Source organism: Chinchilla lanigera, unplaced genomic scaffold (genome assembly GCF_000276665.1).
Source record: "Chinchilla lanigera isolate Chin_1 unplaced genomic scaffold, ChiLan1.0 scaffold00055, whole genome shotgun sequence".
Taxonomy (NCBI): Eukaryota; Metazoa; Chordata; class Mammalia; order Rodentia; family Chinchillidae; genus Chinchilla; species Chinchilla lanigera.
This window is the reverse complement of record NW_004955456.1, coordinates 13,660,207-13,673,414: the sequence shown is the minus strand read 5'-3', so window position 1 is coordinate 13,673,414 and position 13,208 is coordinate 13,660,207. Positions and strand designations below refer to the sequence as shown.

The following is a 13,208-nucleotide window of genomic DNA, read 5'->3' as shown; positions in this document are numbered from 1 at the left end:
CAGTCTCCCAGAGTGCTGGGATAACAGGTGAGCCCCACACCCGACTTAACATTTTCTTGGGTCAGAGTCCAGCCCTCTTCCTAGAACACCATACGATTCTTTCCCTGGGAGAAACTAATGTTACAAATCAGGAAATAAAAAACACGTAGAACCTAACTGGCCACCTTTCCCTTAGTCCAGGGGCCGGGGCCACTCCTGTGAGCCAGGGCCGGGGTAGCGGTGCGGGGCTGGTGGCCTCCAGCAGTGGAGAAGGCGCCGGGAGTCAGCCAGCCTCTGCGGCCGCCAGCCCCGGGAGCTGAGGCCTCACTCGCACACGGTGACATCCTGTGCCTCTCGGGGTCAGGTCTCCCTGAGTCTCGTGGGAAGTGACACCTGCAGCCGCAGTGGCCGTGAATTACTCACGTCCCTGCCCCTGCCGTGAACCCACCCTGGGGGGGCGGTGACCCCGTCCCTCCCGTCCATGCCGCGGCCCCACCCAGCGCCGTGGTCTAGGTGACACGGGCTGGGAGAGAAGACCAGAGCGCGGGTCACGGCCCCGGCGGCCCCGCTGCCCAGGCCCACACGCGCTCAGCCACCTGTGACCACTGCTGGGTTTCGAGGCCGCGGCCAGCTGTGCCTGGGGCGACAGGGCTCACGCAGCCTTGCCCGGGCGGCCTTGGTCCAGGAGCCTGCAGGGCACACAAAGCACTCTTTTCTTTTCTCTTTTTTTTTTTGTTTTGCAGTACAGGGAAATTCAGGGCTTTTGCTCTAGGCTACATCCCCAGCCCTCATCCCCTTTTTATTTATTTTAAGAGTAGGAAAATTTATTGGGGAATAGGAATGGGGAACAGGAATAGCTCCTGAGACAGGAGGGGACCCTATTATCTCACTCCCTCTTTAAGGCAGGGCCTCACTAAATCACTCAGTTCCCCAGGCTGGGCTTGAACCCGCGATCTTCCTGCCTCAGCCTCCTAGAATATAGACTTACAGGCATGCACTACCACACTGGGCTCACAAGAATCTTTCAGTTTCCTCAGGAGGGGCTGGGGTGCAGCTCAGTGGCAGAGCACTTGGCTAGCATGGGAGGCCCTGGATTCCATCCCTGGCACCTCAAAAAAAAAACCTAAGCTCCAACTCCCCCAGTGAAAGCACCAGTCACAGAAGCAAAATCATCACTGTAAACAAACAAGGCCTGCCATTTGCTTCAGAATCCTTCGAGAGGAGGCAGAGTGGCGGGTGGGGGGACAGGAAACACACCTGCTATATGGGTGACACTGTCCGGGAGTGTGATGAGTGTGTGAAGGATCACTGTGTCCCTCTGGTACCTTAAACACCACTGAAACTTCGCAGACTTAAACAAAAGGAAGCTGGGCAGGTAGCACACTTGGTAATCCCAGCTACTCTAGAGGCTGAGGTAGGAGGGTAGAAAGTTTTTTGGTTTTTTTTTTTGCACACAGGGTCTTGCTATGTACCCCAAGGTGGCCTTTAACTCATGGGAATCTTCCTGCCTCAGCCTCCCAAGAGCTGGGATTACAGGGGTTTGCCACCACACCCAGCCTAGGATTGCAAGTTTAAAGCCAGCCTAGACAACTGAGATCATGCCTGAAAAAAAAAGGGACTGGGGGTGTGGTGGGAGAGCCCTGGCCCGTCATGCATGAAGCCCTGGGTTCCATCCCTGGCAACAAACAGGAAAAACAAACAAGCAACCAGTGAACTCTAAAGCAACAGCCTGTGCAACCAGGGCCAGGTAACAGGGCCGAGGCCCAGCCACTGCCTCAGCCACTCCCGGCAGGCCCTCTGTGACGGTCTGCGGGCCTGGCAGGAAGCCCCACAGGTGTCCCTGGCCCCAGCCCACCTGAATCACTCGAGTCCTCGGCTGTCCTGAGGACGTTCCTGAACACCAGGAAACCACAGCCGACCCTGGCGACCCCAAGCTCCTAGCGGAGCCGGACCAGCTGCATGGTCACCATCCCAGTCACCTGCACGGCCCGGGATACGGGTGTCCCTGGAAGCCTGGCGATGTCAAACACTGCAGGACAAATGCAGTCCAGCTTTATTGCCCCAATGCCAACAGCACCTGGATCTGTCTCTGCCACCCAACGTGTCACCAGGTCCCCTGGACACGCATGGCGCAGGATGTGCCACAGGGCTGGACGCCACCAGAATTCAAAGTCGGGCGCAGCCCCCACTGGAGCCTGCGGTTCTCCGGCTCTGGGGGTGAAGGCTCCTCAGGCTGCGCTGGTGACGTCCCCGCTCTAACTGGCCACCGGCGCCATTGTCTTCTGACACAGCCTGGCCAGCAGCCCCGCCATCTGCAGAAGGGAGTTCACGCCTTCCGCCACGCGCATGTGCGTGTAGCCGATCTCCTGTGGACGGGCAACGCGAGCTGGTTACTACCCACAGAGGGTCCCTCCTTCGGTCCAAATGGGCGGCACGCTCGAGACATACAGCAGACTCCAACCCCAGGAGGAAAATGAGGCAATGATCAGTGGGTTATGCTAAACTGAAGTTCAACTGGTTCCCTAAAAGGAGTCTGTTATTTCTTTGAAAGACACTGTTAAAAAAAAAAAAAAAAAACAACTGGAAAAGCCAGGCATGGTGGTACACAGCTGAATTCCCAGCACTCTGGGAGGCTGAGGCAGGTAGATCACAAGTGCAAGCCTTACACACTGTGTGATACATTGTGTCAACTTGAGGAGTCCAGAGGCTTAACTGACTGACTCAGGAGGTCTACAGCCTGGGGTGAGAAGGACTTGTCCTTACTGCTCCGGGAGGTTGTTCACTGTGTCAACTTGAGTTTAGAAGGTTAACTGTGTGACTCCGCAGGGGGCAGGGTCCTCGCTTTGTACTGGTCCTAAGTGTGGCGATGCCATGGCGCAGGCGGATGGCGGATATACAATGAAGGAGGGGAAAGAGGTTTACTCCCTCACCTCTTTTGCTGCTTTTTCTGTCTTGTGCCACCCTGACCTGCTACCCTGGGGCCCTGTCACCCCGCCTTGGAGCCAGCTGATTACAGACTGAAACCTCCACAAACTGTGAGCTAAACAAACCTTTCCTCCTTAATTCTGGGTATCAGGCATTTTGTCTCAGCAACAAGAGAAAAGTAACCCAGACGCTTAGTGTCCCATGAGCACCCATCTCAACATAAATAATAAATAAGGGCGGGGAATACAGCTCAATGCCATCAAAAAAATTAAAAAACAAAAAAATACTTCAAAACATGAATTTTTCTGGGACCATACCCCAAGGGCTGACCTCCCCTGCGTGTACGTTAATTGTACCTCGGTTCACCAGGCCTAAAAAAAAGTAAGGGCAGGGCAAGAGTCCGCAGCAGAGCACCTGCCTGGCGTATGCGAGGCCCTGCGTTCCCTGCCCTGCACCTCCATCAGTCAGTCAGTCAGTGAGAGGCAGGGCTGCGGGCAGGGCGCAGCGCCCCCGCCGAGGGGAGACGGTGTCCAAGCGCTCACCTTGATGAACTCCAGCTTCAGGTACTCGGCCATCGGGAAAGTCTTGCACACACGGAACACGTTGCCGATGATGTCCTCTGGCGAGTAGCCCAGGTGCCACAGGTGAGCAAGGATCTGGGCAGAAGGGACACGGTAAGGCCCTGGGAACCCAGGGCACGGCTCACTGGTACGGCCCACGTGGTTTGAGGGGCACCTCAGCCACAAGCCATGGGGGACCCATGGAGCCCACAGCCTGACATCCTCTGTCAAGCAGGGTTAACTTGTCTTCCAGGGGCGCAGTCAGCACTGCCAATGTTTCCTGTGGCCTTCGGGATGGCCTGCTACGGTGGCCCGCTGTCTTCACCTGGATTCTTTCTCTCTTTCTTCTTCTAAGTCAGAGTCTAGCTATGTAGTTCAACCTGGCCTTTAATTCAGCATGACCCTCCTGCCTCAGCCTCCCCAGCGCTGGGATCACAGGCGTGTACCACTGCACCCAACTCACCTGGGGCTCTTAAAACACTGAGGCAGCCTGCCAAGTGCCCGAGCAGGGGCAGCAGAGTTGTTACCGGCTCCTGCAGGACTGCTAGGCCCAGCTGCCCGAGACCACCCACCCTGTCCACACTGGGGGTCTGGAGCAGATCCTTTTCACCTTGGTCTTGGCATCTTAGGGTGAATTCCGAGGGTGGGAACTGTGTCCATAAACCCAAGCCCACAAAGTGATGGGCCTCGGACCACGCACCCTGCCTCAGTCTCCCTGGCTGGAACTCCAGTGCTACATCAAGCCAGACCCCGCCACAGGACTTGGGGTCCCCTCCGCCCCCACCCCAGGCCCTGGGCGCCTCTTCCGGTGCAGCGCGTCCTGGCCCCAGCTGCAGACCGGACAGCGGCAGGCGGAAGCCCAGGCGGCCCACCTTGTAGGCCTCGTCGAGGTTGGTGCTCACGCAGTGCTGGATCATCTCCTTCACCAGCAGCGGGTGGGGCTCATCGCAGACCTGGGCGCGCCAAGAAAGAGGCGCGTGAGGGGCGGGGGGACCGAACTCCCAGCCGCCCACACGGCCGCTCCCCAGTCTGCCGGCTTCACCCGCTTCCCCAGCAGCAGGGAGGCCTGAGCACGGCCCGCTGCCTTCCGAAGCCGCCGCAAGTTTCCCGCTCCAACTACCAGCTCCTCAAAGCCACCAGGAGTGACCGCGCAGCAGCTGAGGAGCAGCAAGGGATCGGCACCCGACCCCGGCGGCTGCGTGCCCAGGGCCACGGCAAACCCGCGTGAGAACCAGGCCGATCCCAGCACGCTCGCTAGAGGCTGAGGCAGGAGGATGGCAAGGTTGAGCCTGCCCTGAGCAACTCAGCAAGACCTGGTCCCAAAAGATAAAAAAGGGCTGGGGACACAGCTCAGCGTGAAGACCCTGAGTTCAATCCCTAGTTTTGGGCAGGAAAAAGAAAAGTAGTAGCAGCAGCCACGCCTAGAACGCCTGACAGACCAGCAGCCCTCTGGCGGCCTCTGCGTGCAGGGACGACCCTGAGGTTGGGAGGCGGGAATGCCGGGCTCCCCGCTCCTCCTGGGGGCGCGTGGCCGAGCCCAGTGCCCGTGCCCCTCCTTCAGAAGCAGCCCGCTCCCCCCGGGCCGCGCGGCCTGGCACCTTGAACACGTTCTCGCTGTTGATGAAGCCGAAGCCCGAGAAGGTGGACTGCAGGTTGTTCAGCGCCTGTGGAGGGGCAGACACACAACCCGGGTGAGGAGGGCGCCCCGGCCTCGCCCCCATCCCCGGCCTCGCCCCCATCCCCGGCCTCGCCCGGGCCCGGTGCACCTGCCGCATGTCGCCCTGTGCCGTGAAGATGATGGCTTCCAGGCCGTCGTCCGTGTAGGGCACAGCTTCCTTCTCGATGACGCTCAGAAGCCGCGCGAGGACCTGCGCGTCCGTGAGCTTGGTGTAGCGCAGCACGGCGCAGCGGGACTGGATGGGCTCTGCGGGCCAGGCAGGAGTGAGGTCTGGGCTGCGACTCGGCCGCGCTGGCCTCTGCCCGGCCTACGGGGCTCAGGAGCCACGAGTGACGGCTGGGGTGACAGCACACAAGCACTGCCAGCTTGGACAGAACACACGCGCCACATGGCCACTGGCAGGTCACAGCTCTGCCAGGTGACGGCAACACCCTGGCTCCGGGACGGCCATGACCTCCTCAGAGCTCTGTGGATCCCACCACCCGCCCCCACACTGGGGATTGAACCCAAGGCCGTCACACTGAGCTACATCCCCAGCCCTTTTTAAAATTTTAAAATTTTAGAATTATTTGGAGACAGGGTGTAAGTCACTAAATTATCCAGACTGGGCTAGAACTTGCAATCCTCCTGCCTCAGCCTCCTAGAGTGAGGTTTTTCAGGCGTATGGCACCACACCCACCTTCCACAAGAGCTTCTGACCCACAGCAAGGGTCTGCTACACCAGGCAAACACAGAATTGTCTTTTTTTCTGTTTTATGAGACAGGGTCTCACTATGTAGCTCAGGCTGGCCTCAAACTCTCGGTCATTCTCCTGCCTCAGCCTCCCGAGTGCTGGGACTGCAGGTATGCGTCGCCATGCTCAGCACACAGAATTCTAGAAGCTCTCTGTCCCTGGGCGGAGACTAACACAGCAGCTCCTCTCTGCTTCCACAGCCCTGTGCAGTCTCTGACCCGCTGCTGTGCTGGGCTCCCCAGGAGAGTTTTCTGTGGTGCTGGACCGAGCCCAGGACCCACACTAGGGGAGGGTCTGCCACAGAGCAGCTGGCAGCTTGGAGACAAGTCTGAGTTCCACTTACACAACTGCCACTTCCCTTTAGGAAACAGCAGTCCTGAGAAGGCTGAGTGTATCCGGAAGCTCAGCTGCACCAGAAGGGAGGGCTGGTGCTTCCTCCAACTGTCGCCGCGCGACCAAGCAAAGCCACCGACACCAGGCCCTGCACTGCGCCGCGGGAGGGGCCGGAAGCAGACCGCGCTGCTGCCCTCCAAGGTGCACTGGCCTCGGGAGCAGGTGATAAGCAGCTCGTGCCCCGATGGGGAAGGGCATGGGGACAGGGACAAGGATGGGGACAGGGAGTGGCCGTGCATTCCTCCTGCAGTAGGGGCCATTTCCAACCCCAAGTGCTCAAGCTCCAGGGACAGAACACACATCGGTGAGGACCAACAGCCAATGGACAGACACACGGGACACGGGGAGGGCGGAGGGACACAGAGGAACCCCCCCCCGCCCCCCCGCACTGGACGGGGACAGTGACCTCGGGGCAGTGCAGACAAGACGGATGAGCCGCCCGAGGGGCAGGTGTGAGCAGAGGTGCAGAGGGCAGGTCAGGGGCAGGGCTGTGCGCCTGCGTGCGTGGGGCCCTGCAGAGGAGGGTGTGAAGCCAGAGGGGAGGCGCGGGGGTGCAGGGAAGGAGCGGGGGAAGGCGGGCTGGGGTCGAACAGAGGCCTGATGCGAAGAGATCAAGGCCAGGTGACTCCCAGCCGGGCAGGGCCGGGGCCAGAGCACGGTCCATGCCACGCGCTCAGAGGGCACAAAAGCACCAGGGAGGATACGGCGGACGGCGGCGACACTGGGCACACGATGGTGACTTCGCTGTGCCCCAGAGCACAGGAGGCAGTCAGGCCCGGGGCTCGGTCTCTGCTGTCCAACTGCTGAGACGCGACAAACGACTCGGCCTCCCCGACTCAGGCTTCTCATCACTCAAGTGAAGCCAAGCAAGGTGTGCGGAACTCTGCCGGCTGAGGCAGGAGGATGGCAAATTTGAGGCCACCTTGGGAAACTTAGCAAGGCCATGGCTTTGGGCCTGTAGCTCAGTGGCAGAGTGCTTGCCTCACATGCACAAGGCCCTGGATTCAATCTCCAGTATTGCAAAAAAAAGGAAAAAAAAAAAAAAAGAAAGAAAAGGAGCTGGGCATGGTGGCGCACACCTATAATCCCAGCACTTGGGAAGCTGAGGCAGGAGGATCTTTTCGAGTTCAAGACCAGCCTGGGCTACAAAGTGAGCTTAAGGCCAGCCTGACCTGCACAGTGAGATCCTGTCTCAAAAAAAGACCAAAAAAAAAAAAAAAAAGGAAAGGAAAGAAAAAAAAAGAATCCAGTCAATAATGCTTTGTAAATAACTGCATAAGAGTAAAGTTAGCCAGGTACAGTGGCACCAGTCTATAACCCAGCACTGTGGAAGCCTGAGGCAGGAGGATCCCAAGATAATTTAACATGATTCTGTCTCAAAATAAAAAGGATTGGAGATGTAGCTTGATGCGAAGGCTTTGGGTTCAATCCCAAGTACCACAAAAAATTTAAGTTAACTATATTTCAAAATGTAGAGCCAGGTGTGGTGGCACACACCTGTAATCCCAGCACTCGGGAGGCTGAGGCAGGAGGATCATTGTGAGTTCGAGACCAGCCTGGGCTACAAAGTGAGCTCAAGGCCAGCCTGAACTGCATAGTGAGACCCTGTCTCAAAAAGACCAAAGAAAAGGGACTAGAGATTTAGCTCAGCGGCACAGTGCCTGCCTGGCAAACGCAAGGTCCTGAGTTCGATTCCCAGTACCAAAAAATAAATTAAAAAAAGTCATGTTGTTCATGCTAAATATACACACATTTTGCCAGCTAAAATGCACACATTTGCTTACGGAGAGTTGGTGTGTGGTGGCAGAGTCCCTCCCGCTGCTGCCGAGGCACCAGACGGGCACCTGGGACGGCCCGCGCTCTGCTCACCTATGATCTTGTCCGAGGCATTGCAGGCCAGCGCGAAGCGGGTGGTCTTGGAGTAGATCTCCATGGTCCTCCGCAGGGCCTGCTGCGCACCGTCCGTCATGCTGGGAAGAAAACGCAGGAGAGAGGCGCTGTGCAGCCGTGATTCCGGCCCGTGGGACACCTCTCCCCAACAACGACATAGGACACAGGACACCACCAGTGTCCCACACTCTGCAGACACATCCTAACGAGACGAGGGTACATGCGTGGGCATGCTCAGAGCAACATGTACTGATGACGCCAACTCCTCTGAAATGCACCCAGAATGAAACAAAGGAGGACAACGTGGACGGATGGGAAGACGGATAAACGGACGTGTGGGAAGACCAAATACGGCGGATTGTGAACCGCAGCACCAAGATGGGCACACAAGATGTGGGCAAGGTGAGACACCCCTGTAATCCCAGCACTCGGGAGGCTGAAACAGGAGGGTTGCAACTTTAACACCAGTCTGGACTACATACAAGACTCTTTTTTAAATAAAAGGAAGAGGCAAGGGTTATAGCTCAGAGGCATAGTGCCTGCCTGGCAAGCACAAGGTCCTGAGTTCAATTCCTGGTTCCAAAAAAAAAAAGATAGAAAAGACAGAATATAAAATACAAAAAATATAGAATTACATATATATATATACATATATCTATGTGTGTGTATATATATATAATCTTGTCCAAATAAAAATGCTTAGTAAGAAGACTCCTTTTCTTTTTCTTTTTTTCTTTTTTTTTTTTTTTGGTACCGGGAATCAAACTCACAACCTTGCGCTTCCCAAGCAGACGCTGCGCTGCTGAGTTATGTCCCCGGCGGTAAAAAGAGAAAAAAATGAGAAGCCACTTTGAAGATATCAATATGTAATACAACAAGCACTGTCAATTTCCTACCACTTTGTAACTCTGTATTGTCTGTACTGTTTTTTGCTATTTTGTAAAAGGTTGTCTGTTAATGTTTTCCTCCTTTTATTTTTAAAATTAAAAAAAAAGAGAAAAAAAGACAGCAAGAAATGAGTATCTTCTAAGTTGTCCGTGAAGGACAGGAATCACTGCCGTACTTGTCATCGGAATTATCTGCAATTGCGTTCAGAAGACGTGGCGGGCACATCCACCGCAGGGTGCCCGCTCTCCCGACTGAACACAGCCGGCGGCGGACACGCGCCGGGCACGCGGGAGGCGGGGCGGGCACCCACCTGTCGGCCTCGTCCAGGATGATGATCTTGTGTCGGCCCCTGGGAAGCGTCACTTTCTGCTGGGCAAACATTTTGATTTTATTCCGCACAACATCGATGCCCCTAAATAAGCAGTAACAATAAGGAATAACGATAAGGAGTTGGACTGCTGCCTTCTGAGGGAAACTCATCTGGCGTCGACTGAACCCAGGGTCTTCACACTGAAGGACACTCCAGCCTTTTTTATTTTGAGGCAGGGTCTCACTGAGACCCTAAGTTGCCCAGGCTGGGTAAGAGCTTTCGCTCCTCCTGCCTCAGCCTCCCAGAGTGCTGAGATTACACATGTACCATCATGCCAGGCTCAACACATCCTTTTTATTTTTCCTGTGATACAGGGGCCTAAACCAAGGGCCTCGTGTACGTCAGGCAAGTGCTCTACCACTAAACTGCATCCCCAGCTGAACAGCATATTTCTAAGGAAAACAAAATGTTTTCATCTGGTTAGGCTTCCAACAAGAAAGACCTCACTCCACGCTGTCTTGTGACACATGCTCGGCCATTTTAGGTTTTTTTTTTTTGTTTCTCTGAAAGAAGGTCTCGTTGCAGGCTGACCTTGAACTCGCTATGGAGCCCAGGATGGTCTCGAACTCACAGCAATCCTTCTGCCTCAGAAAAGCGCAGCCGGAACGCTGGCCTCGCCCGGACCCACCTGTCATTGGACGCGTTGAGCTCCAGAACTGCGTCTTTCAGCGCAGGACCCAGGAGGGCTCGTGCCAGGCACAGGATGCTGGTGGTCTTGCCAGTTCCGGGCGGCCCCTGGGGACAGGTTCCATTGAGTGCCTGGTGCCACCAGGAGGACCTGGGTGCAGCTGCTGCCCCCAGCACCCACGTCAGTTCGCCAAGCACTCTCAAGCTCCCCACTGATGGGAGGAGAGGTGCCGGGCCCAAGCAAGAAACCCTAAGCAGGGTGGGGAAATGAGAAGCCAGGACACCCACAGGGCCCCATACTCACAGCAATGATGATATTGGGCACGTTCCCTTCTCTCGCAAAGACCTGAGGGAAATAGATCATTAAAACTGGTTAGGCTGGGCGTGGTGGCCCATGCCTGTGATCCCAGCACTCAGAAGGCTGAGGCAGGAGGATTGCCACGTAGCTTAGGCTACATAGTGAGTTCAAGGCTAGCCTGAATTATAGAACGAGACCCTGTCTCAAAATAAATAAATTTTTAAAAAAAATCTAATGAAAAACTTGTTAGAAGTTTTTGGGTGTAGCAGTACACACTTATGGCCCCAGTGTGCTGGAGGCTGAGGCAAGAGGATCATCACAAGTTCTAGGCCAGCATGGGCTACACAGCATGACTTTGTCTCAAAAAAAAATAAAAGAAGGATCACAAGTTTGAGACTGGTTTGAGCAACTGAGCAAGTCCCTCTCTCAGAATAAAGAAATAAATAAAAATTAAAAACCTGGTGAGAGCCAGGCCTGGTAGTGCATATCTGTCATCCAAGATACTTGGGAGGATGAGGAAGGAAGATCACAAGTTCGAATCCAGCCTAGGCAACTTATCAAGCTGCTCTCTCAAAATAAAACATAGGCTGGGGATATAGCTCAGTGCAAAGGCTCTGGGTTTAATCCCAGTACCACAAAAAGAAAAATCAAAACCTGGCTAATCTGCAGGCCTAGGTAGCTCAGCGTGACGACACAGAGGCCTGAGCACGAGGAACACGCAGCTGTGTCCTCACCTGGGGGCCGGGGGACACAGGCGACACAGCACAGACCACGCTGAACTTACTGCTCTCCCTACCAACCTGAGCCCCCATGGTTCTCACCCACGCACGGCGCACACCAGTGACGCGAGTGCTCTGTGCCCCTGCTCGGGCTCCTCCCTCACCCCAATCCATCACACAGGCCGGGCTGCTCCTCCGCTTTCTCCCAGCCCCACCCCACTTTCCTAGCCCATTTTCGCTGCCTGGATGGCAGGCAGCCGGCCTCAAACTGGTCTCCTGGCCTCCGATGTGGCCCTGCCCGTTCTGTGTCTCCAAAGCACTTGCCTGTTAAAATACTCTACCTACTCAAACCCGGCCTGGCTTCTGCCCTCACCGTGAAGCCCAAACTTCGTTTATCTGGGGCAGGGGTTTCCTGGGAATGGAACCCAGTGCCTGAGGCCAGCCAAGCAAGTGCTCTCCTATGAGCCACATCCCCGGCCCCTTCGGAGAGGTTCGGCCGTCATCCCAGGACTCCGGGAGGCTGTGGCAGGAGGATCACACGTTGGAGCCAAGCCCGGGCAAATGAGCAACTTGGCAAGACTCTCTCTCAAAATAAAAACATTTAGAAAGAACTCACTGTGTAGCTCAGCCCAAAGGCCTGGGTTCCATCCCCAGCACTGCAGTAAGTAAATAAACAGCCGCTCACCTCCAGCCTGCTAACAGTGTCTTCATTTCCGACAATTTCATTCAGCTTTACTGGTCTGTATTTTTCAACCCTGTTTTTAAGAAAACCCGCGTAAGAATGCTGACTCGGTTATCTTCACACGACCCTAAAGAAGGTCAGCCAGGTGATCAGGTCAGCCAGATCACAGGCCTGTGATCCCAGCAGCTCAGGAGGCTGAGGTACGAGGACTGTAAGCTGGAGGCCATGCTGGGCAACCTAGCGAGATCCTACTTCAAAATACAAAGGTTACAAAGGGCCGGGGATGCCATTCAGCACCCCCCAGGCTCCAGCTCCAGTACTTCAGAAAAATAAAGGCACTAACAGGTGGTCCTAGGAGCTTTGCCAGATCACGTGTCAGTGTCTCCCAAAGGCGTACAGATTTGTAATTTACTGAGGTGCCCAAGAGCCAACAGAAAAACGAAGTCCAGGAGAACTGTCTGTCACAGGCTTCGTAGGTGCCACAGCAGAGAAACTGTGCGCTGCTGCAGAGGGGCCAGGACAGGCCACCCGGAGCCGGGAACGCTCTGCGGCAGCACAGTCGCCTGGCACAGCAACCCCATCATCTGGGTGCCCTTATTCCTCACCTGCCACCTGCAGAGGCATATGCCAAGCACACAGCAGGCTGGCAAACGGGAACCAGGCCTACCCCGAAATCCCATCACGCAACAGAGGCCTGGTCACACCCCTAATTCTCCCTTTTACGTTCATGGCAGCCCGGCGTGATGGTACATGCAGGAGGCTGAGGCAGGAGGGTCACTGTGAGTTTGAGGTCACCCTGCTGCACGCAAAGATGCCTGTTCCTCCTAAAAACCATGGGACACAGAGAGCACTGTCCTCCACGGCCAGCAGGTGGAGCACGTTCGCTCCTGTCCTTCATTCTCCCCACTCCCACGCGCTAGGCAGCAGGAGAGGAGCTTTGAGCTCTTCCGGAAAGCGGAAGTTACAGACACAGAGCCCTGCTCCTGGTCCCCTAGGACTTTCCAACTCTCAGGCAGACAGCGCAGCACATCCCACCATGGCGCCAGCCTGGGTTTGTATGGTTTTGTTTGTTTGTTTGTTTGTTTTTTGTCTTTTTGAGACAGGGTCTTGATATGCAGTTCAGGCTGACCTTGAGCTCACTTTGTAGCCCAGGCTGGCCTCGAACTCGCAACCATCCTCCTGCCTCAGCCTCCCGAGTACTGGGATGATTACAGGAGTGCGCCACCACGCCCGGCTCAGCCTGGGTTTTTAAACCAAAGACTGTGCAAACTCACAGGGAGAGCATTGGCAGCTGACAGGAGCAGAAACTGGAGCTGCACTTTGAACAAGCCTCACCAGTCTTCTCCAATCACCCTGGCTGTACTTTTCTACAAAGCACCATGGGACATAAGCACAAATACACAGCCCATCCAGTCTACCATTTAGGGACTCTGCCCCTGAGCTCCGCCCCCAGTCCTAGTCTATTT

The 13,208-nt window shown here is 55.7% G+C and overlaps 1 protein-coding gene across 2 annotated transcripts in view; it reads right to left on the bottom strand.

Moving 5' to 3' along the window:
* Positions 1–2,009: 2,009 nt before the first annotated feature.
* The window catches only part of Rfc2 (replication factor C (activator 1) 2, 40kDa), a 12,284-nt gene continuing 1,085 nt past the window's right edge, over positions 2,010–13,208 (bottom strand). Inside the window, exons 2-11 of one of the 2 annotated variants that reach the window (XM_005396752.2) lie at positions 11,746–11,815; positions 10,348–10,389; positions 10,045–10,151; positions 9,357–9,458; positions 8,138–8,238; positions 5,231–5,388; positions 5,063–5,128; positions 4,337–4,417; positions 3,447–3,560; positions 2,010–2,345 (exon numbers count right to left, since the gene is read on the bottom strand). In XM_005396752.2, coding sequence (XP_005396809.1) covers positions 2,235–2,345; positions 3,447–3,560; positions 4,337–4,417; positions 5,063–5,128; positions 5,231–5,388; positions 8,138–8,238; positions 9,357–9,458; positions 10,045–10,151; positions 10,348–10,389; positions 11,746–11,815 — 952 coding nt within the window. In that variant the 3' untranslated portion in view covers positions 2,010–2,234. Of the gene's footprint in view, positions 2,346–3,446; positions 3,561–4,336; positions 4,418–4,799; positions 4,979–5,038; positions 5,129–5,230; positions 5,389–8,137; positions 8,239–9,356; positions 9,459–10,044; positions 10,152–10,347; positions 10,390–11,745; positions 11,816–13,208 lie in introns of those variants that run through there. The other variant, XM_013520619.1, reaches the window with a different exon arrangement.